The following is a 27,202-nucleotide window of genomic DNA, read 5'->3' on the forward strand; positions in this document are numbered from 1 at the left end:
TAAAAAGAATATCCGGGATGTTTGTGCTTTACACGAGTCATTCCGATTTCCATCATGGCGGATCTTTTGGGCAGTGACGACTTTCAGGAAGATCCAGCAGCCGAATTTTTGGCCAGAGAACAAGATGATCTCGCCGAGCTTGGAGAAGATTTCGGTGAAGAACAGCCAGAAGCTAATGTAAGCTCCTCGGAATCTTAGTTTTAGCCGTATTTAGTGCCATTTCTACTGTCGGTTTGTGATATTGTAGAGAACATGATCTTTAGTTTTGTCATGTTTAAGTCGGAAGGCGTCAACGGAGGTTTGGACCTTCGGTTACTTACTGTTGAGTAAGGAATCATCTTTATCGGGAGCCATTTTAATTTTTTCCATTTGCTTTGTTTTTCTTTTTGGCTCAAAACTTTAATCTAATCTAACTTTGCTGTCCGGTTTGGACATAACATGTACATTTGACACGAAAGAGCTGCTTTCAAATTCGAAGGATGGATCATATGATCTCTCCTTCACACTAACACAAGTTTGAAAGGCCTAGAATCCAAAAAAAGGAGGGGTGAGGCGGTCAGAAAATTTTCAAAATTTAATTCGCCTAATTTGTCATTTCATGTGAAACTTATAACGTCAAAATTCCGGTTGATGTAGTTAAGTTTGGCGTTTTATGAATGCGGGGAATGTCTTTGGTTTGATGAAAACTCGTTAGTGGTTTTGTTTTAGAAAGAAAAGTAATGAACAAGAAAGAAATAAATAAATAACATGTTAGGGTGCAGGGGTGCCACGACCATGGCAAACCCATGAGTGCCTTCAAGAGAATTGATCAGGGTGACATTATATCGATCTTCTTTGTCCAGGTAATACTGGAGGTTTAAAAGGATTACACAACTAGTAACCATGAATTGTCTGCAAAAGATTTGTTTTAACATGAAACCACAAAATTACAAATACTTGGTTTTCTTTTACAGGCAATGAATGGACTTCATGATGGATTAGGGGGAATGGATCATCAGCCGGTTGTTAATGGATTTGCTGATGAAGAAGTAATTTTAAAGAATGCTTCTAGTGGTCATTTTGAATTAATTTCTTTACAATATGTAATTTTTCAAGCTTTCCTGTAAACCAATAGTCTGCTGGTCCCACTCTTAATTACTTCAATTGTAAAGGGCTCCTTGGTATCTGTGAACTTAAGTGGTAACAGAGCAAAGGGGTAAGTTTCTAAAGAAACTGTGGTGCTGCGTTGGTGGGAGAGTTTAGCATTAAGGGTAAAAAAGCTGACGTTTTGAGCGTTAGCCCTTCATCAGAGCGATTGACGAAGGGCTAACACTCGAAACGTCAGCTTTTTTAACCTTTACGGTGGCTAATTTACATTTTCAACCCAGTTAAATTACCTGGTAATAGAGCAGTTTTCAGTTGAGTGAAATAAAACTCGTACCAATGTGATCACAGCAGCCAATAAGAAAAACTGAGGTTAACATTGTAATTAGCTGATGAGAAAATTGGGAGGAAACTCAATGACCATTACTGAGTTTGTGTGGTTCAGTGATCTGATGCTGAAATTAAGGGACAAGAACAGTGCTAAGTGCAAAGTCACTCTTATGGGTATATAGAATAAGGAGGCTGTGGGGGTGAAAATGAGCACAAAATTCTTGAAAATCAGCATGGAGAGAGACATTCAGTTAAAAAAGTAGAACTGGTTGATTTATACAAGGAAGCTGAAGCAAATAAGCAGATCAAATTACCTTCTTCTGCTGTAGACCACAAAATACTGTTCAAGGAGAAACTACAAACAAGAGAGAGCAAATTGCCAGTACCTTAAATTTTGAATGCTGGGATGTATAACCTCTGCTGAAATTTGGGCACCAGATCACTGAAAGGCAAGATCTCAGAAATTGTCCATTGACCAAGCAATTGGTTTTGGTCTACAAATGTTTTGTTGAAAGGGCTGCAAGGTCTCTCAACTAATCAAGTAAATTGAAATAAAACCAAAGCAATTTTGAAATACTTTCAACATTCAATTGGAATTTGCTATGTTGATAAGGTATTTGATTCAAGAAAACCTGGGAATAGCTGATTCACTGATTACAGAAAATAAAACAGGTAGCCAGGCACTGGAAAAAGTGTTCTGAACCTGGCTATCATTTATTCAAGTTATTCCACTGTGTTGACTGGTTGACTATGTTGGTAACTCTTGATTCTTATCTACAGCTTTCAGGTGATCACCAGCCTGCTGTACCCCTTGCAAGAGATTCTGAACCAGAGTCTGTAAGGTATGGCTTGGACTTCAGACCCTCAGTTGTTTAATATTTACCAACAAAAGCTGACATCAATAAGAATATTGCAAGGTTTGGAATTTGGCACTTTTTCAGGAGCACCATAAATAGCTGATTGTCCAACAGTGACATTTCAAGCTTAGCACATGCTAAATCGGTGCAAGAGTAACCTTCAAGTGATAACTGCCGCACCCTCTCTTCCCCTGAGAGGTGTGGTTTTAATTCTTGTGAACAGGAAAATCTGCACATGCACCACATCTACTGGTCTTGGTAGAGAATGTATGTCTTCTGATAAAGGCCTTGACCGTTGTCCAACAATAGTTTTTAGCTTTACCATTTAAAGAAATACATGAGAGAATCCTTTGAAAGAAATTATTGTGTTTTTATATTTTCAGTGACTGTGATGGTCTTAAATGCACTCTTTAACTAAGATATTCTTGATTGTTTCTTTAATGTATCAATGTACATTGTTACAGAAAATGGAGGGAAGAAAAAGCAGCCCTTCTTGAGAAAATGGATACAGAAGAAAAAGCAGAAATACAAGAATGGCGTGAAAAAGCTAAGAAGGAACTGAATGACTGGTATGAGAGACGAGATGAACAGTTAGGAAAAACACAAACAAGCAACAGGTATTATTGTCTTAGACAGCTAAAGTCAACAAACACTTCTTTGGTTCTATTGTCAGATCTCTCTCAACTGCTATGTTTCTTGATAAATCTTGGAGCTAATTTGTATTTCTTAATTTCACTCTTTTTATCAAGTAACATTGGTTTTTTAATTTGTAGAAGAATTGTTATTTTACAAAAGTTTGTACCAAATAACATCACATTCCACCAATTAGACTGTTCCAGTAATTTCACTGACAGTTAAACACATTACAGTCATTAAAAAAAATGTGTGTACCTCTAAAGCTTTATATCCATTTGAAAGGGTGTTTATTTTTCATAATGCTGTGGAAGGTATACTGAGAAAATAACCGAAAGTTTTTTTTTATCTCTGTGTTTTGTCTGTTTTTGGTAAGGTCGAGAAGAAGATAGATTACAGATTTCTTGACAAACTTTAGTTTAGTTATACTCAAAGTCTTGGGGAAATTTTCGTTTACAGGGCTGATGAAGAAGCCTTTGTAGCAGACCGAGATGACAGCTCAACTCCTGGTCATGACTGGGAACGAGTGTGCCGCAACTGCGACTTTAATCCAAAGGGAACAAAAAATACTAAGGATGTATCGCGTATGCGATCAATTTTCTTGCAATTGAAGCAAACACCTCTCGTAAAGGATTAGCACTGCAGTTTCTTAGTTAACTTGTAATTGAGTAACACTTGTAATCGAGTAACACTTGTAACAATTATCGTTAGTCTCGCTTCAAAGCCATATCATCAAAAGTAGCATATAGAAGCCCAACTCCAGCTTCTAGTTTTTTGTTCCTTTTCAATCCAGTCGTTAGGTATGATGATTGATTGACGTTTAACCGCGACATCAGCCTTAATAAGTAATGTATGTGTTGATTGGTAGAATTCCAATTACTTTGGAATGGGTCGTTCAACAAATTTTGTCCTTGGGTTGAGGTGCAAGGCTGTTGCAATGTTCAAAATGTTAGGGATCATAGTTTTAAAAAATCTTATCATCTCAGAGATTTGAATATTGAAGTGGCAATCTGGTTTCAGCAGTGAGCAGCTCGAAGCGTTCTTTAATTGTTTAGAAGAACTAAATGTAGGAACACAATGGCTGGAAGGAGATGGAACAAACTACTTGGTCCGAGCGTTTTAACTGAGTTAACGAAATAACAAAATGTAGTACGAGGAATCGAAAAACTGTCATGTTTTGAGGGCACAGTCATTTACAACATCAGGTAGAAATCTCTTGGTAACCATTCTTTTTCGTGCAGTACCTCACCAACCTGACTAATTTTGAGGAACGTAGTTTAATTGAATAGGAGAGATTGCGCGGATTTTTTTCATTCTTTCTTCTGTAAGAACGGCATTCTATTTAGTATACTAAAATCCTTACTCACTCTGAAGGATCAACTGTAACCTGCTTCATTAAACAATTACAACTAATGCAGTCTTGTAAATATTGTCAATTTGTGATTGTTCACTGGTTGCAACGCGCTGAGAAACTTACGGTTCTAGACCACGAGCAGTCGTTCCTTTCCGGCGAAGTCCATCGCGCTAGTGAAAAAAAAATGAGTGAAGAAAACAAACTGATGTTAACACGCCGCGTAGAACTCTGGGAAAGAAGAGCACACGTTTCTGTATGCCTTGCTCTCAGAGTTCCGCCGGCGCGCTAAAATGTAAGGTGAACAGGTCCGTTTGGTGCTTTTAGCGTTAGGGGTTAATTCCTGGGAGTCTATAAATCAAGCACGAGATTAAAGGTCTTGCCATTTAAGTTGAATTATTTGTTGCGATACACAGAGCTTTCACAGTTCATGTACCCTACCTAAAATGGTGAGAGGCTGGCAGTTTAAGAACGAAGCTGAGGCGTTGAACGCAGCTCACGATCTGTGGGACGTACAGTGATGCACGGGAGGTCGGGACTTGAACACAATGAACGCTTCTTTTCTGACATCAACCCACCAGGTCACTGTCAATATTGTTAATAACATTTAAAAAGGATTTTTTTATTTTTACTTCGCAATACTCTAGAAATTTTGATAAGAAAATAAACCGTAAATTATTAAAGCCATCATCCATGATTCGGCCTTTTCGAAAAATTTCTATTTTTTCCAATTTTCTTGATGTTACACAGTTTATTTATTTATCAGTGGCTTATTTTACGAGAGCCAGTATTCATTTTCCGCACTCTTTCCATGTAAGCTTTAAAGCAGTATTCCAGGAACTCAAAAGCCGTCTCACACCACGCCCTAACAGCCATCACTAACCAACTGTACCACTGAGTAGCTTGAACATCGATCGACGTTCCCAAACCAGTCGGTGTTAAGCTCGGGAAAGCTCGTAAGAGGTCTTCCTGTCAAAACAAGCGAATAGATAACTCAGTAAACGAACCAGAGGGCTCATTCTTGCCAGAGCCTGTCTGATTTCTGTGTAGCCTGTTCCAGGCGTTCAGCTAATGAAAGTAAAGGGCGCCGTAAAAGTAAAAGCAACAGAGCAAAAACGAGGGATACCTGGTCCACCTAATCTCGTACCCCCCTCGTTTTTTTCACTCCTCCGCTTCAATTGCACCTGTTAATATATCGCTTCGTTTTACTGACTCAACGCCCGGAACTGGCTAATTTCTATGACACTAAACGACTAGACCGCGTATTCCTTCTTTTCCGGTTCTTCCATTGTAAGTATAACCTCCCTCCCCAAATCCTGTCAGTTTTTGAGGCAGGCTGTAAATACAGCAAATCATTAAAAGAGCTGGCTAAGTGGAAAGAAGGACTGTGAGCACAACAAATTACCTCGATCAGCTAGGGCTCAAATCCAAGGGGGCGTTTCTATTAGTAGTTGCCGGTTCTAAAAAGCTGGGCTTTGTTTGCATTGTTTACATTACAGATCGAAATACCCTAAAGAGTTTTGAATTCAAACAGATAGATACTTAATGACATTTTTGTACCAGAATTTGGACATAAATTGCTACTAGCCACTCTTGAATTTTTACTTTGATGTTAATGACTTATCAGCCAAAGAGAATTAAAGATTGAGATCGATGCCAAGGTCCAAGTCTTTTACGTGTCTCCTGCGAAGCCAAACTGCTTGGATCCTTTGCCTTGCACAACTCTTAAATATGTGTTGGGGCAGTCACGATACATTGGGTATCTAGTTTGACCAAGAAATTACCAACTGCGGTTTCTATTCTCATGGTGTGACTTGTGGAGACTGACTTAACAGGTTATTTTTTGAAAGCCCCTGCATTAATTTTTTTTGATGACGTCAAAGAAGTAACAAGTTGGCGGAAGATTAACCTTTGGAAAAATGTAAATGCGGAAATCAGAGTGGCTCAAACAAAAAGACTCCTGGACATATTTTCAGCCTCTTTAAGCGTATTTTATGAATGAATACAAAACAGATCAATGATATTGTCACGGTTGAAAAGAGAACAATTTGTTTCATCTTCAGTCGAGTCGTGGACACTTTCACGGAACTTCAATAACTTTGCGCATACAATAGTTCTCTGTATTCGGCATCAGCACTGAGGTCAAGAGTTTAAGACCTGAATGTTTATCTAGCCTTCCATATCATAGATCTTAGAGACCACCATCAATTTAAATAGAAAGTTCGTGTAAACAAAAGAGTTTTCACCAGAAGCTTAATCATGCGCGCTTAATTCTTTAAATAATACTTTGATATGTAAAGAAGCACTTCCACACAATACAAATTGTGTAATTATAGTTTTAGTAATCATTACCATCGCATGGCTAGAAAGCCAATACAATTTTGAAAACGAACAAGATTGCTTGAGGTTGCCAGCTTGGTTGCTCGTATTGTTTATTTTAAAGGAAACAACTGTGGTAAAACACATCGACGTAGCGTTTTAGAAGACATCAAACTTCATTTTACTTGCTAAATGATCATTTTGCGAACATGAAATATCTTAATCTTACCCATCCACCTTTACTTTTGATCCAATCCACCATGTAAAGAGCTGCAAATTCGTACATCCAGTTTCCGATTTCCAGCACGTAAGAATTGCGACCCTCTTTGCAACATTCAGCAACGAGCGCACCAGCGAACGCATACAGAGCAACAATTCTCGCCCAATTTAATCCATCGCTCAAGATTTCCGACGAAACATTATTAAATACATCATGAACGGTGTTTTCGCTGTTAAAAGGGACATTAATACGGCCAGAAATATCTTTGTATAAACGGGGATAGCTCTGTTCAAGGAGTCTACCAACTTCCCGCACACGGATTGATACTTGAGAAACCATCTCACCGCTCTCTTGACGCGGTGCTGAATAGGAGAAAGTGAAAGACCAGCTTCGATTTTTGAAGCCTTCGCGCTCAAGTTTCGCTTCAATATAATCATTACATATTTGCTTTGCTTGTTCGAGAATGTCAGCAGACGTTTTGTTTCCTTGTAGCTGCACGATTCGTCTTGTTAACTGAATTCTCGGGCTGTCAGGAGACAAGTCCTGCCAGCTTAACCTCTTTACTGCTTTAGGCCGCTGCAACGTCGCCATTGCTTTGAGTATTAAGTGAAAATCTCGCTGATTTTTACGGTTGCGTAACCTTTCCCAACGTTTCCAAAGCTTCGTTCACCAACTGCACCAGAAACACAAATTTCTAAGCGTATCTAAGTATTTACTCAATGACGCGCATTAAATTTCTTTATGGCTTGAACAATGTTTTGAGTACTAAGACAAATAATCACAAATGATTGGTCGGTTACTTTTGATATGAAGCAGATCGAAATTGAAAATGATGATCCTGGTTGGTGATTAAAATATTTTTGTTGCCAGACACAAGGTTAATCCTGGCGAAGTAGAATGGGCATTGATAATTGGAAAATTTTCAATTACTTGAAAAATTTTTTAACCACCCGCAAGTCAAAGGCGCTTCAGTTCAGCAACAGAAAAACATACGAGAATGAAAATGAGAAAATAATTGGATTTAAAAAAAAGTGGAGAAGAAATTATTTCTCTCTGTTAATAGTAGTGGTCTTTCTCGCAGTCGTTTCTTGTTTCCTTAACGCAATTCAGTGTCGTCACGCCATTCTGTGTTGCGTGACGACAATGAACAACAAAGACGACTGAGTTACGACTCGACACCCGGAAATCCTCAATCATCACCAGTTATGTTGTTGTAGCCAATTATAGACTAGGAACAGTTCCTTCTATTCGGTGAAGACCGTCGCACGAGTAACAAAAGTCAGCGCAGAAAAATTTAAGGTTGGCGAGCCAAGCGGAACTGGGGCGCGCTATCATCATCTTTTCCGTTTTCGCTAATATTTTTTTTTTTTGACTCGCGCGGCCAACCTCTCCGAAAAGGAGAGATTGCTCGTAGTCTAAGCCAAATAATTTCCAACTTGTTTTATTTATTTTTTCATAAATTTGCATTTTGTCACCCTCGTGTATCCTTCGGATCGATTTCATCCGTTCTCTCATGCCTAGTTTTCGTTTCTCTGCGAAAGGCTGATTATCAAGCCTGATGCTTCTTCGCTGAGCTTCGGTAACCGTAAACTATCAGTTGACTCATTTTTCCGCGCTGTAGTGAGAGCGCCAAAGGACTTGAACGAGTGAAGATTCCTCTGAGACCACGCCTCATTAGGTTACCACTGTTATTCAGCATGTTTACATTTTACCTGATTTGGTGAAACCCGGTTATTAATTTTGCTGTCACAAAATTAAAAAACTCGTTTAAAAGGGCAATTTTATCTTTATTACAATCAGTGCACTGTTTTTCTCTTTAAGAAAGCTGTACATCGGCAGTGACGTCTTGTTCTTGACGAGCAGATTATATATCACTTTCCCATGGAGGTTAAAAAAATTGGTTTCACTTCATTGCTATCCGACAAAAATACATTTCACTATTTTCTCATGGTAAGTTACACTAGCATACAAAAATAGAAAAAATTCGGTCTTGAAAATTTAAATCTAGATGGGTAGGGAGCGTGCAGTTACAATTTTCGAGACAATCCATCGGTAACAAGCGAAAAACCGCACGAAGGTTGGTCATTGGCCTTTTTGTGCCTCTTCATCGAGAGATCCAGGGCCTGGAGCAGGATGACAACGGCTATGGTTTATAGACGAAAATTGAAACAGTCATTTAGGAGACTGAATATTTGTAAAAAAAAAAAAAAATTGAAAAGAATGATTTCAACGCCTCAATCTTCATCATAAAGTAAAAATGAGAGCAATATCTCACAAAGAAAAATGAATCCTAGGAATTTTTTCCATTACACGTATTTCCAAAAAGTTATTGGCAACAAATGAGTTTCAAAAGAATGCACAAAGGAAACTTTTTACTCAAAATTCTACCTATGCATATGGAAAATGTTCACAGAATTACGAAATAATGTTCATGACAGCTCATAAGGCCAGAACTGAGTTTTCAGACTGTCTTATGCATTGAGTTACCTTTTATAAATTACTTTTTTTTAATTGTTATAAATAACATAGCACAAGAAGAATTGCAACTTATCTTAAGCTACATATTTACCTTGTTTGTTACAAATTATCTTGTAGTGGCTTGGTCATCCAAAAAATGTTTTAACAGAGCATTAAAATATACTACAACCAATTTTTTTTCCTACCAGTGGCTTACAATTGCCACAAATGTTTCAATTACAACAGCATTGTTAGTACATAAATAAAACCTTGACCACAAGGAACGGTATCAGTCCACATACCAACCCATATTTTAGATAATTCAAGAAAAAAGAATTAGACAAGAGAGGTTGTCTGAGAAAACAGCGACACACGCACTGGTTAGACAACAACAAAGTTGTGAAACTCCTGCAACCTTGGACTAAATAAATAGAAAATTAAGACTAACTTTCATGCAGTCACACTGCTTACCTATAGGCACAGAGGGCCATGAGCCGACTCTTGTCAATGAAATCACATGCCAGACACTTTGGGGCTATTTTTTTTAAACTCTGACCAGGGGTATAAGGATTTTAATTGCATTTTTCTCTGTTTGAAGATGCAATTTTGAAACCAGTAGACCTCCTTCATAAATGGCTGGCATATTTGCAATCTTTTGTAACATCTATGTCAATTAGCCTTTCTTCCCCAGGGATCTCAATAAAAGCCAGTAACTGGTGAAATTCAACACCTATCTGAAACAAAATTGAGCCTATTTTCTCTGAAATCAACAGCATTAAAGCAAACATCCAACTTGCATTAGATGCCTATTTGAGTTTGTGCCATCTAATTTAAAACTTATTGAAGCCCCAACTGCCCTCCATAGGCTGTTTGAAAAAAAATATTATTAAAAAAAAGTTGAAGATGTCTTATTCACGTTATTATCATGCCTGCCATCATGAAAGAAGTCTATTTGAGAAAAATCAAAGATCACCCCTTCTATTGCATCAAAAACATGGGAAAAAGAAATGTTTTAAATTTAATTGATTTTAGATGAGCTTTTGTTTTCATTTCATTTCAAACTGTCCAAGTTTCAGTGTCAAATTTAGAGATGCTTAGTACAAACAATGTTTCTTATATTGAACTTGCAATTACTTGTTACACACTCACAGGTACTCAAAAAGACCCACTAGTGGAAAAGCTATTGATAAGGAGTCCTGTCATCTCTGATGACCACAAAATATACACCAAAGATAGTGAGAAGTCAATGCTTCAAAAGTTCCATACAAGGAAAACCGAAGTCAATATGATTTTCAAAATGAGAAAAATTTCTCACAAGCTTTGAAAAAGGACTACCAATTCTGTGAAGATATGGAAGGGACTAGAGGAATTTCATAAAAAAGGAATGCAAAGAACATCACTGAGTTTAAATACCTGTACAATGGTACATTGTTCAAGTGAACTATGATGGGTCCAAGGTTAAAAATACAACCAAGTTTTCAGGGTTCAAATAAAATTCATGTAGGGAACCTCTTGAAGCATTGCCCTGCATTCTGATATCAAAAGTTTATTACAAAACTATGCATTTCATGCGCGTGACTCCATTTCCATTCCCTGTTGGCCTAGCCTCTGTTGAGGGTTTCGCTTCTTGCGACCTGGGAGTGTCTTGGCAGGTTTCTTTGCCTCTTTGTGAGGATTGCTGCTTGGAGTGTAGCGCGCACACAAAAAGACAAAAAGTCCAATGAGGACACAAAAGGCAATTGTACCAAGCATGATGGCCCACCAATACTTCTTAACTGTTTCTTTGAGGCCTGATGATGGAAAAAATGTACTTTTAAACAATTTCTTTGAGGTTACGAAACTGTAACACATAAATTATTACCTTGGCCAGCCTCAAATTAGCACCTTACTACAAATGAACCCTTCCTCCCCTAATTTCCAAGATATTGAGGAAACTTCACCCCATTCTTCCCGGTTTCTGATACTCAAATGGCACACATTGATGCATACCAAGAAATGGAATCATGATTTCATGTACAATAAGTTCACAATAAGACTACCAACATTTTTTAAAAAGCCTTTCTTACAATTTCCAATAAGACAATATTTATGTAAGTGCAGATATCCTTCCTGTTTGTAAAAATTAAGGACAAGCCAACACTAATATACATAGAGTGGCACATTATTGGAAGTTTCAGTTTTTCACTACATAACAGTCTATAGTCATTTTAAGCTGAATTTGATAAAAAGAGCACACAAATGGATAACTACACACTTCACAGACACCTCAACTTAAAGTGAGGTAAATCAATACAAGTAAAAAGCATCACATCATATAGTGCAAGAACAAAATAGAAAAGTGCTATCATTTTCTCACCCTCCACAGTGAAGATCTTCTGCTTGAGACGTAGAAGAGGACCTTCCATGTCAACGCGGCGGCATATGGCGAATACATCACAATATCCATTAAGGTTATCACATGGTGTCCCTGGAACCAACTTCAATGACCGTAGTTCTGTCGCCATCTATGATGAAAAAAGTCTCTTAGATTCTGAGAACTTATAAATCTTAGATAGGAAGATAGGTAGGAAGCAAGCATTACAAACAATCCGAGGTGTTAAAGTGAACTTGACCCCGTAAGTTGTATATCAAAGGTTGATCTCCTTATTTTCCATCTTTAATTTGCATGTTGTTTGTGTGAATGCCGTGGGGACATTCATGCTTGAGCCCACATGGCTAGTAAAGTAGAGTAAAGCTCCAAGAATATAAAATCAGCTATATTTATGATTTAACAATCATCTGCAGTGAGTGACCAGGGCAAAATTTCTCCTTCCAAAATCAATATAATATCAAGGAAACGAGTGATAAAGAACACAGAAAAATATGAATTAGGGGATTATTAAATAGTCCTGTACCAAATTATCCAAACTAGCATCATAAGATTGTATGGAAAATTGTACGGAGAAATATTGATGAGATCTTGAGAGTGAAAGGATTAATCAGTGCGGCATACATGTACCGTGGAGAACAACTGAGCACTTATGGCAGGATTAAACTGCCCAAACCGAGGTTAGGCACTGCAGAGATTTGCACTTCTGCATATCTCTGCAAAAAATCCATGATGACCATTGATTTTCATACCAAAAAAGTAATTTGCTTTTATTTAGGTCATTATGAAGGATATATCACCTGTGTCAAGCGTTTTGCTGAAGTACATGCTCCTCCTACTTCCTTGCAACACAGATCACAAAGTTCCCTTTCCACTTCACATGAACACTCAACCAAGCCATATCTATGACAGACAGATGTAGAACATTGCCCTGAGTAACACAGGCGACGTCCCTCGTCACAGAGGGTCCCATTCTTAAGTGGTTCGGGAGGATCACAACTGAATGAATGGCCACTGCATGATGTGTTTTTGGTGCAGCCATTTGTGACAGAGCATACAACTGCAGGTCCTTCATATTTGCATGTTTTGCTACAGCATGGTCCTAAATGCAAAAGAACAAACAAGTGTTATTTATGCAAGGAAAAAATATATTTCTTAATTTCAAATTCCTGAAAATCATACATTTTAACTACAAAGGCTGTCTGTCACAGAGTAACCAACCTTGGCTCGGGCTACAAACATAACCCCCTTTAACTCTAAGAGAGCACTGGCCAGGATTTTTTTTGCTGGGATCTGAATTTGCTGGAATGCAACAATCTTCAGTACAAGTGTTAACATCTCCACAGTCACACTCTTCATTCTCCTCTACAATCTTGTTGCCACAAATAGCTTCATCAGGTTTAATAAAGCATGTCTTTTTCTTTTCTCTTTTCTTGTTGACATTTTCCTTGATTCTATCTTTACTGCATGGTGAGAACCTGTCATTATTAGGTTCAATACCAGATGTTGCCTTGTCAAACATGATAAAGTTACCATCAGGCTTCCCCGGTGCACAAGCTTCAGTTTCTGGATCATGCTAAGTAAAAGAAAACATTCCCAGTAAATATTTTAGCTATTTAATCTGTTTTGAAAAACAAGCAAGTTCTGCCAATTTGAGCAATGACCACAACAGGAACTACTTTGAAAGTCACACATACACAATATTGTTCGTGATAAATAAATGAATCACATCATTGCTAATTATATCATTAAGAAAATATGTTTTACAACGCTGAAAAAGTCTATGTTGATTGTGATCAAGGCTTTACAGGTTTGACATACAAACCTGTTTACACAGGGAGGAAATTAAGTGAAGAATTGAGCCAGATAATGGCAAATTTCATTCACAAAACACTTGACTTAGGTGGCTATCAAATTCATGTCTGTAATATTTGATGATGACATCATCACAATGTAGAACTTGTTTAATCACACAATATTGCCATTGAAAGTAAATACTCATTTTTCCTGAAAATTGTTTGTCAAATAGATTTAATGGCTCAATGATCTTTTTTTTTCGTTTTCGGCTGCTATCATCTTTCTGATTACAAAGTGAGTTGATAAATTTTGAAGTATGTTGGGATAGGAAACATGTTAAGGCACCTGGCCCTTCCAAGAGAGTCCATAGAAAACAATGGTAAAATTTCCGCAAAGCCCCATCCTACATTATGCATTCAGTTCTTGAACAGAGAAAATAATGACAAAAACAATACATTTCCATCGGGAAAACAGATTTGTTTTACAACAGTATGGGGCTGTGCGGAAACTTTACCAAACAAAGCATGTGATAAAAAAGTTTCGAGCTTTCGTTCACAATGCACAGACACTTTCGTACTCTGTAAAGTTGTTGTGTGAAACTAAATTAAATACCTCCCTTTCCGCTTCTTAGTAAATAACTTTTCGCACAACAAACCTCTCTCTCGTATGTTAATCCTTAATCAGTAAATAAACTATTTTCAAGAATGTCACTGTTTACACGCAGCGCGCAAGTTGAATGTTTTCTTTATCGTTTGTTGCAAAAACAAGCGAGAAGATGACCAATGCGGATCGTTTATCTTTGTTTTATGCTGGTTTCGCTACTTATTCGTTACTAACATGCCGAATTCGCTGCCTCTGTTGGCGCCCATCACAGGTTGAGTGAGGCAGATTTCTTTGGAACAAGATGTTGGTTCTAAAAGATCGTGGAAGTAGAATGATAGGATGAAGTAAGTGGCGAATTCGGCATGTACGTTGCGAACATGTAGCGAACTCAACAGTGGCGTACTCGACAAGTAGCGAAGCTGACTGTTACTTCTGTAATTTGACCTTTACGTATTAGGTCGTGCTCTAAATTCTACGGCGAGGTAAGATTGAATTACACAGCAGTTTGTATCTAACCAGCAACTTATGTACAAAATGAATTGGGATCGGTATAAAAATTCCTACCTAATTCACAACTTACAACAGCGTTAATTCAATGAAAGCTTAGGTTCCATCTTTAAGGAGGAAAACATAGGCATACCTGTGAGCCAAAGCCGTGTCCAAGCTCGTGAGCAAACGTGATTTCTGAAATTCTCGGAGGTGTAAATCTGCCATAAAGCTTCAAAGTCACGACACCAGTGTTGTAACTTCGTTTCTTGCCTCCACCAATATCAACAAAATTATCGCAAATTCCTCCTAGCGCATTCCCCGATGGATCTCCGATCCAAGCAAGACCCAAAATCCCGCCCTCAAAATCGCGATCGGTAAACAGAAACGCCTCGCATACACCACTGTGATCAATGCTAGAGAAGAGATCTAAAAGGGTATCTATACCAACGTTGCTGTCTTTTACTTGGGAAGGCAAATTGTTGGGCGCTTTCTCGCTGTCGTTGAAGGCAACGATGGTCCTGACGCGGAAAGTTATCCCTTTTTGGTAGAAGTAATTTGTGCCGTTAAATTCGTTCATGTAAATGATTTGAGCAGCCTGTACTTGCTTGACGAGCTGAAAGATCGCCTTGGTTTTCCCACCGTACAACTTCGTGAAAAAGTTATCGGCGTAGAGACTAAGCGGACAGGCGCTTTTCTCGAGCTCTGATTCACTTTGTCTACGAGAACGGGAACGGTCTTGTTCTACAAGCGAGCGTCTAATTCGCTCTGGAACCATAGAGGCTGGTAGTCTATGTTTGATATCTGCAAAATTATGTTCGTACTCCAGGTCTTCCTCTTTGTACATAACTGATGGAAAATCCTGCTTCTCATCAAAATACCAGGATGACGGATCAACGTAGTAATTCTCGCTTCCACTCAATATCTTTCCGTGAAAGCCATCATCTTTGCTAATAACTCCGTACACATCAGAGTACGGTCGGCCTTCCACTTTCCCGCGTACTACGGAATCCCGCTCAAAAGGTATCGGTTTTCCATCCCCAGAGAGAATTTTTGCATCTGCTGTAAATATCTCTCTATCGGGTTGCAAGTTTAGCCGATGAAATTTCCCAAACGCGGAAAAGGAGAATTTACTATGCGTGCTTCTTTCAACGGCTCTTCGATGAATGTTGTGGAAAGAAGTCGGGTCATAGTACAGAGGTTCGTAGTGTCTGATAAACTTGTTCAATCGCCTTCCTGTCCTACTCTCGCATTCATAACCAAGAGCGATGAGAAAGAAAAGAATTAACTGAAAATGTGGAGACATGGCTCTAACAAGTTACCGAAGTGAGCAAAGAAATACACTCCCACATCCAACAGACGCGGTGGTCACGCTTTCGTAGGATAGCGGCAACACCTTCGTGATTAATCGGAAGACGTCGGTATATTGCCGAGTATTGACGAGACAAAGAAAAAGGTCCCCGGGAGATAATCAAAATGGCGGCCAATGTGAAACACATTGCAGCGCAAATACCCAAATTAACTCTTTTTTCGAAAACAAATCGACGCTTATTTGGTAAGTTTGAAAGAGAGATACCTTAGAGACTTGTTCTGGATTCGCTCTAATATTATAATAGTTGGTAGATTTCTCCATGGAGCAAAGTTTACGAGGTGGAAATGTCGGCATCGTAGCGCCACAATGTCTGCCCCTCAGGCTTGCGAGGAAAGCACCTGGAGCGGTATCGCTGGACCAGAGACTTTTGCCAAGGAAGGTAAAACATTCCCCCTTTTTTTCACTTTTACAAGTTGCTCTACTATGGCTGTTTCGTCTGGGCTTTGAGTGATCCTTAATTAAGGGAAACCCGTAGTTATACCCCGGTAGCCGGTCCCCCATGCGATTTACGCGGATGCCCGTTGCGGGCTGACAAAAGACAAATTTGGGTCATACTCAGTATTTGAAAGACTCATGTCTAAACACTTCTTTCCATTTTTCTTGGTATCTTGGTATCTGCAGTTTTGTTGGTGCAAATTGTTTAGAACTGGTGTCAACTGTTTTCTGTCTTTCTGTGACGTGGTATCTCAGGGATAGTGATCCTGCATATCTCACTTTCATAATTATTTGCTCTATAAAGTCGCTTTCCTTGGGAAGGCCGGAAGGACTTCCCTTTATGATTTTATGAATCAGGAAGTTTGGGTTTTGATTATGAACGTTTTCCCTATAATCTTCTTTATTAGGGTTGGGGGAAGGGGGTATGGAGAAGGTCCAAAAAAAACAAAACAAAAAAAAAAATCAGCAAGTATATGTTTGTGAGTGATTCAATTAAGCTGAGATTTCAAAGCCTTAGAATGAAGTAGACATTTAAATTTTTAAAGGAATTCTTCTTTGCTGTTAGTTTCTACTCTTATTAAAGGGAATGTTTTTAATGTTTTAAATCAATTTCATTCCATAAAGTGTTTACAAACACTCAAATATGTCCTGTTGCTTTATTTCTCAGAAAAACTGAAGTCCCTCAGTGAAAAAGGACTAAGATTTGTTGGTGACAAGGCAAAAACAATTGGACAACCAACACCAGAATCGCACCCTCACCTGATGGAGGAAAATGAAAGTGAGTGACAAGGATGTCAATCAAGTTAATTTTTACTTCAACTGTGAACCAACATAAGCATCCAGGGCTTAGCTATTAGACACAGAGACCTGTGTCTATTAGAATAAGTCCCTTCTTTGAATTAACTTTTATTCAGAACTTAAAGTTATCGGTGAGCTCTCCTCTCTGTAAAGGCTCTTTTCTCTGTCACCACCCTAGCAAAGAGGGACCATCCAGCTGCAACTTATTCAGATCTCTATTGCTTGAATCCACTAGAATTAATATTAACCCCCCCTGGATGGAATGTGAGTCAGATACCTTCCTTTCTCCACATTCAGCTATAGCTATATATCAATTTATGCATCCAGATGGAAAGGATAAGGTGACATTGTAGTGCCTTGCTGGTGAACACTATAAATAAATTCCCTGCACAGGTCTCGAACATGAACCTCTTGACTCAGAGACCAGCACACTCACAGTTGAGCGATTGTGTCTCCCAATGCGCAAAAAGTAAAAAAAAAGGAACATTAGACAGTGGTAGCTGACTTAAAGTTTTGTCCTTTATTTTGGCTGGATAGTTTTTTTGTGAAAAAAGGTACAATTCTATTTGAAAGACTGTCAGTCTTTCAGTTTCTTTCACCTTAGTAAGTTTTGGTTAAAATTGTTCATGTTATTTCATTATTTGAAACCAATCTGGTTATTACATTCATTAGTTTATTGGTTATTACATTCATTAGTTGATTTGGTTATTGCATTTATCAGATGATGATAATGAGTGTAGAATACAGGGGTCAGAAAAAAAAATTTAAACCCCTAGAAAAATTTTATACCACAACTAAATTAAATTACAAATTATATCCTTGTAAAAGTTCAAAAATGCAGTATAACTCAAAGGGCACAGGTACTCTGTATTGTTGAGACTGAAATTATGCTTTCACATGTGGTAATGATTTCTAAAAAAAAAAGCTGATTTTCTGGTAAATATTTGAAATTTGTGGCCAATGTAAGAAAATATGAAAAGAGCAGAATTAGATAGCAAGCACAGTAACTGTAGATTGACCCAATTTGGAGTGATCTTGTCACAGTTTACAATTTTAATGACTCTTCTTGCATTTAAAGTAAATTGTTGTCACAAATTATACTAATTTGAAATCATACCTTAAAATCTTGCTTTATCAATACCAGCTGTAAAAGTTGTACCTTTATATTTATCACAGAATGTGATTTACAAATATTAATTTTTTTAATCTTATCCATTGTTCTACTGGATTCTTCTTTTCAATCACTGATTGAGAGGGAAAAGGATGCTTTTAACCAAAATTAGTAATAGTGATAACAAGACTTTTTTTCTCAGAATATGAACCTTTTTGTAGTAACTGATGTTTGTTAGCAGGTTTTTTAATATTTATGAGAGGGATAGCAGATTAAGAGATTTTCCAAACTTGTTGTTTGTCACTGTTGCAGGTAATACCTGCCAACATATTATTACAAAATTGAAGAAACAATAGAGCAAGGGATTGTGGGAATGGTTATTTTTATCTTTCTCACAAAGCACATGGATTGAGGAACTACTCTAAAAATGTAAAGTGAACTCCAAATTTTTGGGTCTTTTTGGACTAGCCTCTGAAATGGAAAGGAGCTGCATTTATGCTTATTTGGATAGTGGATTATTGTTTCAGATTTTTTATTTTAGATGTGACTTAAAAGACACTTGGTCATTACTACTTTGCTAGCCATATACTTCTGTCACCATGTGGAATTTTACTCTCCGACGGATCACATCTTTGGCAATTTTTTTCTGCACTTTATTTACTATTTTTTTGGCCATGTCACACTTCCCTGTGCTCGATGAGATTATAGGATCAAAGAGAAGCTCAATTGTCAGTGAAACTCTTGATTTGGAAGAGCCAGTCATTTTAGCATATGCTGGTTATGCAACAGAGAATGAGGAAAATTTGATGATGAAATTGTCAAGTCCATCAGCGCCTGAATTATATCCAACTCCAAGACGACCAAGAAGAGGAGTGGCCGATGACACTTTTGGTACTTGTTTGAAAACCTATCAATTTAATGTTATTTTTCAGTGAGCCAGTAAACCAAAATGTGACGTAAATTGAAGATCTATGTAAATCTCTATGTGCTTGTGATTTGCAACATGCAATTGAAGAGGTTAAAGGGAGAAAATGATTTTCTGTCAATCTACTGCTGCTTGCAAGTAATCTCTCAAGTATTTATTTTCTTACATTATTCTATTTTGTCATATTTCACCTTTATAAAATTTCCTCTTTTTTACCAATCCAGTTTTGAGAAGCCTCAAAAATTAAATTTTAAACCAATATTAATAGTTTTTGAATGCAAAAGCTTAATCTACAGCCTCAATTGTAAGTTTTATTTAAGAATTAACTATGGCTGATGGTAAAATACCAATTCATTATAATTAAGGATTTAAGAAAAGACCATGAATAATTTTTTTGAATCACTCATGCAAAGAATAATCTGAACTTTACAGAATGTGAAACATGAAACTCAGAAAACCTTGAACACTGGACAGGTGTGTTTCTGGCCTCTCATGGTGTTGGTGAAAAACCAACCAATCAATCTACAATGATATTAATTGATGAGTTTATGTTTTTCTTTTTTTTGTGTGTGTGCCATGATCTGTAGTATGATTGGTCATGACACAGTAAGTAACCCAAAGATATTGCATAATTATGTTCATGATTTTCCCAGTTTGATAATAAGTGTGTGTATGTTTATTTTTAGTCACCCCTGGAATTACCAAGAAGGAATACAGAGACAGAAGACACAAACTTCTAAGGTTCTTGTTATTCATTTATTGTCTGTCAATTCTTTTATTAAAATCACTTTGTCAATCATTGTGGCACATTTGCAGGCTAAAATAAACGTTTTCTTTGGTTGTAACCAAACAGGTGTCTCTCACTTTACAAATTTTCAAACAGCTAAACCCCATTTTTTAACATCCCAAGTGAAACAAAAGGCTCACTTGATTTGAGATATACTCTTCAAACAGTGGTGGTTGTTTCATTTTGTTGCTGATATCATTTGTCTGGAAGAAAAGGATTTTTCCTCTCTACTTCTCTACAATGTAGATGAAATGGACTGTTTGAGTCACATATTATGTGTGCTGAATCATGGTGTTAATTTAGCTGAAGTATTTGTATGATTATGTGATTAAATGGAATTCAACAACTACTTCTTGATGAACTATAACTGATCTGTTTCATAATTTGTCAGAGGCATGGGTAGACTTGATCTTAAGGTATAATGTATTCGCAAAAATTATTTAATTTTATACGTCATCTTTCAATCTAAAGTGTACTCTCCAAGACACATTTTGGTGAAACTCACAATAAGCATTTGGTGGTTATTCCAAGCAACCCAACGAAACATATGACCATAGATGTACCGTAAGTTTACTTTCCAAGTTTATATCAAGTTGTGAGAGTTAGTTTGTACAATATTTAAAACATTTGAAATGTGTTAAGGAAGTTTAATTGTAGTATGGAATAAATTTAAGCTCAAAATGATTATGATGAGTCCTATCTAGTTTATTTCAGCCTGTGTTGACCTTTGTTGACAAAGAATTTTATGTTAAAACACAATACAAACGTAAATCTTGTAAACAAAACCTGAAACTATGGAAAGGGAAATAAGTGTATGCTATACTATACAGTCATGTGAATTGTTTTAATCAATAGCTTGTGGACGTTGTCACCCTGATTTAAAAAGTGCTCTGATCTGAAAATTTTACCTGCTTATATTATTGTTATGCTTTTTTTAGATATCCATTTAGACAGAACACAGACTTTCTTTACTTAACTGGTTTTCAAGAACCTGATGCTGTTTTAGTATTACGTAAGTTGTTGCCCAAACTTTGAGTGGAAGGAAGATACTTCCAAGGGTTATGCCATCTTTGATCAAAGTTTGATGAAGATTAAACAGTTTTTCATTGTACAGAAACCTTGGAGGGTCAGTCACTGCCTGCACATAAGAGTACCTTGTTCATTCAACCTCCAGACCCCAAAAGGTAATTACTCATTACAATGCTTTTTATTTATAAGTTCTGTTTTTATGCTCAGGTTTAATTGGATTCAACAAGCCCCAGGGTGGATCCAGAATTTGGTGAAGGGGAGTTTGGATAAATGTCTACCAAATGGTTGACAATCCTAGGGGGGTCAGAGGGCATACTCCTGCTAAGAAAGTTGAAATAAAGGTCTTAAAAAAAGTTATTTGGAATATTGATTTATACATGTCACTTAGTAGTTTGGCTTACCAACAGCAATTAAGTTGAAAATTTAAGCAATAGACCACACTTTCCATCAGTTTACCAGTGTGATAATCCACACTGGATGTCAGGAGAACATGAAAAAAGTTTGTAAATCACAAGCTTGAGGTGAGTGGTTTACAAACTATGCAAGCATTCTCCCAAAATCCCAATTATGTGTTTCCACAAGTCACGGTTATTTTGTTGAAAAAGTATCTTTGCATCTCAGCTCTGTAGGCCTCAGTTATGGTCTAATAATAAGGGCAGGAAGGGGTGGGCTATGCATTGCTTACTCGTCTCTTGCTATGGTATTACACCTCTGTTGAGGCTGTTTGTTTTCTTGTTAGGGAGTTGTGGGAAGGTAAGAGGCCTGGAACAAAGGATGCTATTCTGTTTTTTGGATTTGATGAGGCAAGTTTGAAAGCTTGTTACATTTTGTTACATTCAGTTGATTTTACAGGAATTGTGACTCTTGTAATAGTGTCTTGCTGTTCTAAAATTCTTATTGTCAATTTTTTCCTCTATTTTCCAGTCATACTCTATCAGAAATCTAGCTCCTGTTCTTATTGACAGGTATGAGTTAAAAACTGGTTTATAGTGTCCATATCTAGTGTTAAAAAAGAAGTAGTGCAAACCATACATTTTTATTGGAAGCCTGCCAACACGAAGTATCAATAATTTGTTGTAATGTCAGGGTTTCAATAAAAGCCAGTTACTGGCCATCTACTGCCACCTGCAAGACCTCTTATTACCATCGTTTGTTTAGCATGTTAACAAGCTCATGTGTTTCACCTTTCACACCCCTTTCTGGCCACAGCTACCCAGTACACCATCAGCAGGTGCGTAATGGAAAAAGTTATTGAAATCCATGTTCAGTGTCATATCCACATACATGTAGGTGACATCCACATATATGTCATTGGGAGATTGTCCACAAGAATTTGGCCTAGTACATTACATCCCATTTAATCAAGACTTTAAAAATTCATACCAGGTATGCTGGAAAGGACTTCAGTGTGTGGTATGATTCCTTACGCCCTACTCACCCCGTGATCCATGAAGAAATTTCCAAGGTTCTGTTCCGCTCAGAGAAGTTCAGTTATAAAAGTAAGCACAACCATTACTATTAGTCCCCTATGAGTCCCTCTACTGCCCCTTTTCCCCTTTAAACTATCAACAACTATACTCAGAAGGGTATACTATTTCTTATATACCTCATGTTTTAGCACCTGTTTGGAAGTGAAGCATTCTTTGGTAACCCTGCACATGAGTGTTGCATTTGATTTCATTGCAAGTAATTATACATGCAATGCAATTTAAAAACATCCTGATTTTTCTTGTTTGGAACTAACTGTGGCTTTAGTCAAGATGGTATGACAAAAATAACTTAAAATTCATGAAAGAAATTGTTAATTTTTCCTGCTTCATTTTCATTCCTTCCGATACCTCTCAATCACACTTGTCCTTAAAAAAAGTTAGTACATGGAGACATAGGAGCATGATACAAATGAAAACATGAGGACATACAGAATGCATATCACATGCAGTAGAAGCCACAGGCAATTTTAATGTTAAGACATTGTCGCATGCTACTTGCATATTTGTGTTGTTTATTTGAAACAGCCCTAAAAGAGAGCAAAATTTTTTTTATTTTTAAATATTTTTTCATTTATTCATCAATTGATTGATATGTTTATCTGTCTTTGTATTTATTTTGTTATTACTTTTAACCTCAGGCATTGAAATCAGAGAAACTAACTCCCAAAAATGTATTTCTTTTTCTAGACTTGTTAACTCTGGGTCACAATGTTCATATGCTGAGACTGATAAAATCTGAAGCAGAAATTAAACTTCTAAGACAATCAGCCTCACTAACAGCTCAAGCCATTACAAAGGTAAGATAATTACCATCTGTCAGCTCAAGAGTTTTGCTTAAATGTAACAAAAGTATTGAGATCAATTGACCAGTAAGCAAGCAGTTTAAAAATTATAATGGAAAATATCATGTCACACCATAATTAGGAGAAACATTGCAGATCAAATATTTCTGCTAGAATTCCTCCTCTAGTTTCATTTTGATATATTTCATTTCAATTGATATAAATACCTCCATGTCATACTTCCCAGAAAGTTAGGTTGTTAATATGGTGTATCAATTCTTTTCACTGCTGTGGTTTCCATTGATCTATTTTTTTAAGGTGATGAAAAGCACCCGTCCAGGGCTGGAGGAATCTCATCTACATACCATCCTTGAGTATGAGTGTCGTATGGGAGGGGCTGAGCGGCTGGCATACCCCCCTGTAGTGGCCAGTGGTCCAATGGCCAACACCCTTCACTACATTAACAACACACAAGTTCTAAGGTGAGATATGATGTAACATGCGGCAAGTAAGTCTACAAGTTCTAAGCCCAGGAAAAGTCTATATGAATCTACACAGATGCGAGTAATACTACTAGGGGTTGACTTGGGAATACTGCAACCCGCATCAAGGACGTTAAAAAAAATATATGCCGAACTTAAATAGCAAAGAATTATGCAAACAATGCATGACTGGAAACATATGCAATCATCACCAAGGGCAGGAAAAACATGGCCAAGGTGGGATAATATTTAAATGAAGGGGTAAGTTTCTAGAGAAACTGTGGTGCTGCGTCGGTGGGAGAGTATAGCAGGTAATTTAGTGTTAACAACTGGGTTGAAAACGTAAATTAGCCACCGTAAAGAGTAAAAAAGCTGACGTTTCGAGCGTTAGCCCTTCGTCAGAGCGATTAGAGCCTCTAATCGCTCTGACGAAGGGCTAACGCTCGAAACGTCAGCTTTTTTACTCTTTACGGTGGCTAATTTACGTTTTCAACCCAGTTGTTAACACTAAATTACCTGGGATAATATTTAGCCAAGGTCAAAAGTGGTTACAGCCAGTCGTGTTAAGGCGCGTGTAATCATAACAGATGTACCTTTGATTTTACCGCAGAAACGGAGAGCTGGTCCTTATGGACGCGGGAAGCGAGTACCATGGTTACGCCAGCGATATCACCAGGACTTGGCCAGTCAGCGGTAATTTTAGTGAGCCACAGAGGGAACTCTATGAAGTGGTACTTAGAGTGCACAAGAAATGCTTACAAGTGAGTGGAGGCCTTTCCTGACCTGATACTACTGATATACTAAAAACTTGACCTGAGTAACTTTGTCAAATTAAGGTACTTGTTTTGACATTCTCGTTCTTAGCTTTGTCAAAAGACGGTTTCTCTTGACTATCTTCATCATGCCATGTTGCTACTGCTTGGAGAGGAACTCATAGGTAAGCGGAATTTTTTATGTGTACTTTTAAGTTTCCAAAGTGAATGCAATGGAAGCGATTGCAGATGCCAACAGCAATTTAGAAACAAAAACGGAAAGGAAAACAACCGGTTTCAAAAGTGTTGGGGAATGTATGCGTGACCAAGTCGCGACCATAGAGTGTGGCCAGTTCGGTATTTTGTTTAAGACTTACGGTAACACGCGATTTAAAACTGCTTCAAGTAATTGTCTATGTTGGAGCCACTTACTCGACCGATGATAGTATTTACAGCTTTCATGCCGTCAAAAGACATGTTCGTAAGAAACTTGTACATGCAATGTTTCCAAACTGTAACTGAAAACTTTTACTAACTGGGTAGGTAAAGTTGTAACCGGTTCCTTGAGCAAGAAAATCTGAGAGTTGCAAACTAATTTAATTTTCGTTTAACTCGTGTGGAGAGGCAAACTCTCTATCCCAGACTTGTTTTGAACTCAGCAAACTCTTATACTCACAAAAGAATAAAGGGGGCTAAGGTTTTTAAAGAAACTGTGGTACTGCGTCGGTGGAGAAGTATAAAAAGACAATTTGGTTTTACGTCATTCACTCTGACGAAGGGCTAACGCTCGAAACGTCAGCTTTGAAACTCTTTACAGTGGCCAATTTACGTTATCAACTCTGTTGATAAAACCAAATTATATTAAATACTTACACGCTGGTAAGCCAATTTACCTGGTGTTGAATTACGTTCCTTTTATCGTCAGGTCTCAATATGATTCCGAAGAACTTGACCGAAAGTCAACTCAAAAAGGTATTGACGCAAACTAACAGTTCGTTATGAACCCCTCTTAATGCCAACAAACAGTTACAAGAAGAACTTTCATTTTGGTTACTGCCAGTCTATTAGCCCTCTGATCACTAAGAGTGACCAGCATCTAAGTTCTCCTTACAACAAGACCCCTGAATCACGCATTAAGGTTACGAGAATAAAGGAAATTATTACCAACTAAAGAAGCTCTCGATTGTTAAACAATTTCTCTTCGTCGGCACCTTGGGAAATGTTCAGAGATCAGTAAAAAGAAGATGTATACTAATATTGGGGTGACAAGAGTTAGGTGTAAGGCGTAGTTTGTCAACGAGTTCTGTGCAGTTCGGTGGTAGAGTATCGGACTGCAAAATTCCATTTCTCCGTTCGCAACAAAACGAATACAATTTGTCACTTGTGTAAGATTTATGACACATCAGTGTTAGTCTGAGAAATTGACCGAGTACCCCGTGAGGATTCAATCATTGATCTTCCTATTTCGCAGTGTGTTGCTCTTCCATTGAGCTACAGATAACTTGTCATAGAGCTAGAGATATCTTTGGGATTTCATTTAACGTGACATACCAAGAGATGACCGCCAAGGAGACTACAACTCTGTCTATTTGTATCAGTAGAGTTAATATCACCAATTATTTTAATTGTGTCTTCCATTGGTTCTAGGCTACCGCTGAATTCTGCCCTCATCACGTGGGCCACTATCTAGGTATGGACACCCACGACACGCACATGGTGAGCAGAGGCTTGGGACTACATCCGGGTATGGTGATAACAATTGAACCTGGGATTTACATCTCTGCGGATAACACTAAAGTACCAGAAAGGTTTGAAATGTTCTTATTCTTATGAATGACTTTTATTGGTAGAGGTCGAACACAAAAGGAGTCGTGGTTTATTTTCTCTCAGCTAACCCTTGTTGAAAGGGCCATGTCTGATGCTATGATTTATTTTATTCTCAGGTACCGAGGGATAGGAATAAGAATCGAGGACGATGTATTGATCACTGAGAAAGAACCTGAAGTTCTTACGGCGGAATGCCCAAAGGAGATTGAAGACATCGAAAGACTCATGAACAACACAGAAATCGCGAGACTTTAAACAACTTGAAAAAATTAGCATCGTCTAATTGAGACAAATTGGGCTATTCAACCCACAAGTTTTTGTTACTGGTGAAACCTCTATTGAAAATCGCACCAAAGTGGTTATGATTTAGAAGTTGTTGTTTGCTGGTTGATTTCTTCGCGAATGTCAGCCGGTTTTTCTATCTTCACAGTTTTAGCCATTTCATCCGAGGACTTAGCATGTTTTTCGTTATTTGTTAACTTTTTTTCTGCTGAGGCTTGGCTGCGAGAAAATAAGGCGACGAAAGTGCGACGATAATGTGAAGATATGAAGTTTATATGAAATAATTCATATTTGTACTACGGTTGTAAATGAAAGTGAAATGTGATCATCGCAGTAAATTTTCCAATTTAAGCAATTCATTTACAACCGCAGTACAAATATGAATTATTTCATATAAACTTCACATCATTTCACTGCACGGGAAGATATGAACTCAATAAATTGACCTCGCTCCCAATGTGTGGCTTCATAGCTCAGTTGGTAGAGCATCGCACCGGTATCGCGGAGGTCACGGGTTCGAATCCCGTTGAAGCCCTGATTTTTTTCAGGCTTCTTCTTTCCCATTGCTTAAATTGGAAAATTTACTGCGATGATCACATTTCACTTTCAATGTGAAGATATTTGAA

General features: G+C 37.6%; 4 protein-coding genes across 6 annotated transcripts; 2 read left to right on the forward strand and 2 right to left on the reverse strand.

Annotated features, from left to right (window-relative positions):
* The first annotated feature begins 30 nt into the window (after positions 1 to 30).
* On the forward strand, positions 31 to 4,316 carry LOC113683792 (clathrin light chain B). Its single transcript, XM_027201074.2, has 5 exons — positions 31 to 177; positions 954 to 1,028; positions 2,194 to 2,255; positions 2,735 to 2,887; positions 3,363 to 4,316. Exons 1-5 carry the CDS (start codon positions 55 to 57, stop codon positions 3,538 to 3,540), a joined length of 591 nt encoding a protein of 196 aa, XP_027056875.2. The 5' UTR covers positions 31 to 54; the 3' UTR covers positions 3,541 to 4,316.
* Positions 4,057 to 7,569, reverse strand: LOC113683782 (bcl-2-related ovarian killer protein homolog B). Of its 2 annotated transcripts, none has more exons than XM_027201066.2 (2): positions 6,803 to 7,569; positions 4,057 to 5,223 (listed from the first exon to the last, which is right to left on the reverse strand). In XM_027201066.2, exons 1-2 carry the CDS (start codon positions 7,382 to 7,384, stop codon positions 5,017 to 5,019), a joined length of 789 nt encoding a protein of 262 aa, XP_027056867.2. In that variant the 5' UTR covers positions 7,385 to 7,569; the 3' UTR covers positions 4,057 to 5,016. The 2 variants fall into 2 exon arrangements, with proteins under 2 accessions (XP_027056867.2, XP_089060112.1); XM_089203986.1 differs by having other exon boundaries at positions 4,992 to 6,163; positions 6,803 to 7,522.
* Positions 7,570 to 9,148: 1,579 nt separating this feature from the next.
* Positions 9,149 to 15,924, reverse strand: LOC113683701 (disintegrin and metalloproteinase domain-containing protein 10). The gene is made up of 5 exons (XM_027200975.2): positions 14,659 to 15,924; positions 12,840 to 13,194; positions 12,419 to 12,720; positions 11,607 to 11,754; positions 9,149 to 11,040 (listed from the first exon to the last, which is right to left on the reverse strand). The coding sequence occupies exons 1-5, from the start codon at positions 15,808 to 15,810 to the stop codon at positions 10,817 to 10,819; spliced, it is 2,181 nt and encodes a 726-aa protein (XP_027056776.2). The 5' UTR covers positions 15,811 to 15,924; the 3' UTR covers positions 9,149 to 10,816.
* A 10-nt stretch (positions 15,925 to 15,934) lies between these two features.
* LOC113683712 (xaa-Pro aminopeptidase 3) lies at positions 15,935 to 26,845 on the forward strand. Of its 2 annotated transcripts, XM_027200985.2 has the most exons (17): positions 15,935 to 16,059; positions 16,121 to 16,255; positions 16,979 to 17,089; positions 19,832 to 19,886; positions 20,404 to 20,496; positions 20,871 to 20,944; positions 21,047 to 21,116; positions 21,701 to 21,764; positions 21,886 to 21,926; positions 22,348 to 22,460; positions 23,139 to 23,248; positions 23,552 to 23,715; positions 24,326 to 24,476; positions 24,580 to 24,652; positions 25,393 to 25,439; positions 26,115 to 26,275; positions 26,411 to 26,845. In XM_027200985.2, exons 1-17 carry the CDS (start codon positions 15,981 to 15,983, stop codon positions 26,547 to 26,549), a joined length of 1,680 nt encoding a protein of 559 aa, XP_027056786.2. In that variant the 5' UTR covers positions 15,935 to 15,980; the 3' UTR covers positions 26,550 to 26,845. The 2 variants fall into 2 exon arrangements, with proteins under 2 accessions (XP_027056786.2, XP_027056792.2); XM_027200991.2 differs by lacking the exons at positions 15,935 to 16,059; positions 16,121 to 16,255; positions 16,979 to 17,089 and adding an exon at positions 18,589 to 19,111.
* The last annotated feature ends 357 nt before the right edge of the window (positions 26,846 to 27,202 follow it).

Source organism: Pocillopora damicornis, chromosome 4 (assembly GCF_964200805.1).
Source record: "Pocillopora damicornis chromosome 4, jaPocDami1.2, whole genome shotgun sequence".
Taxonomy (NCBI): domain Eukaryota; kingdom Metazoa; phylum Cnidaria; class Anthozoa; order Scleractinia; family Pocilloporidae; genus Pocillopora; species Pocillopora damicornis.

Bases quoted from the DNA above. Each gene is read 5' to 3' on its own strand.
- LOC113683782 (XM_027201066.2), bottom strand. From the start codon at position 7,384: ATGGCGACGTTGCAGCGGCCTAAAGCAGTAAAGAGGTTAAGCTGGCAG. The intron at 5,224-6,802 runs GTAAGATTAAGA...TTGTTTTGACAG, and splicing joins TCAAAAGTAAAGGTGGATGG to GAAGACCTCTTACGAGCTTT.
- LOC113683712 (XM_027200985.2), top strand. From the start codon at position 15,981: ATGGCGGCCAATGTGAAACACATTGCAGCGCAAATACCCAAATTAACT. The intron at 20,497-20,870 runs GTAAGTTTACTT...TGCTTTTTTTAG, and splicing joins CATATGACCATAGATGTACC to ATATCCATTTAGACAGAACA. The intron at 24,477-24,579 runs GTGAGTGGAGGC...TCTCGTTCTTAG, and splicing joins TGCACAAGAAATGCTTACAA to CTTTGTCAAAAGACGGTTTC.
- LOC113683701 (XM_027200975.2), bottom strand. From the start codon at position 15,810: ATGTCTCCACATTTTCAGTTAATTCTTTTCTTTCTCATCGCTCTTGGT. The intron at 12,721-12,839 runs GTTGGTTACTCT...TTTTGCATTTAG, and splicing joins TGTTTGTAGCCCGAGCCAAG to GACCATGCTGTAGCAAAACA. The intron at 11,041-11,606 runs GTGAGAAAATGA...TTCCATCATCAG, and splicing joins GAAGATCTTCACTGTGGAGG to GCCTCAAAGAAACAGTTAAG.
- LOC113683792 (XM_027201074.2), top strand. From the start codon at position 55: ATGGCGGATCTTTTGGGCAGTGACGACTTTCAGGAAGATCCAGCAGCC. The intron at 178-953 runs GTAAGCTCCTCG...TTTCTTTTACAG, and splicing joins AAGAACAGCCAGAAGCTAAT to GCAATGAATGGACTTCATGA. The intron at 1,029-2,193 runs GTAATTTTAAAG...TCTTATCTACAG, and splicing joins ATGGATTTGCTGATGAAGAA to CTTTCAGGTGATCACCAGCC.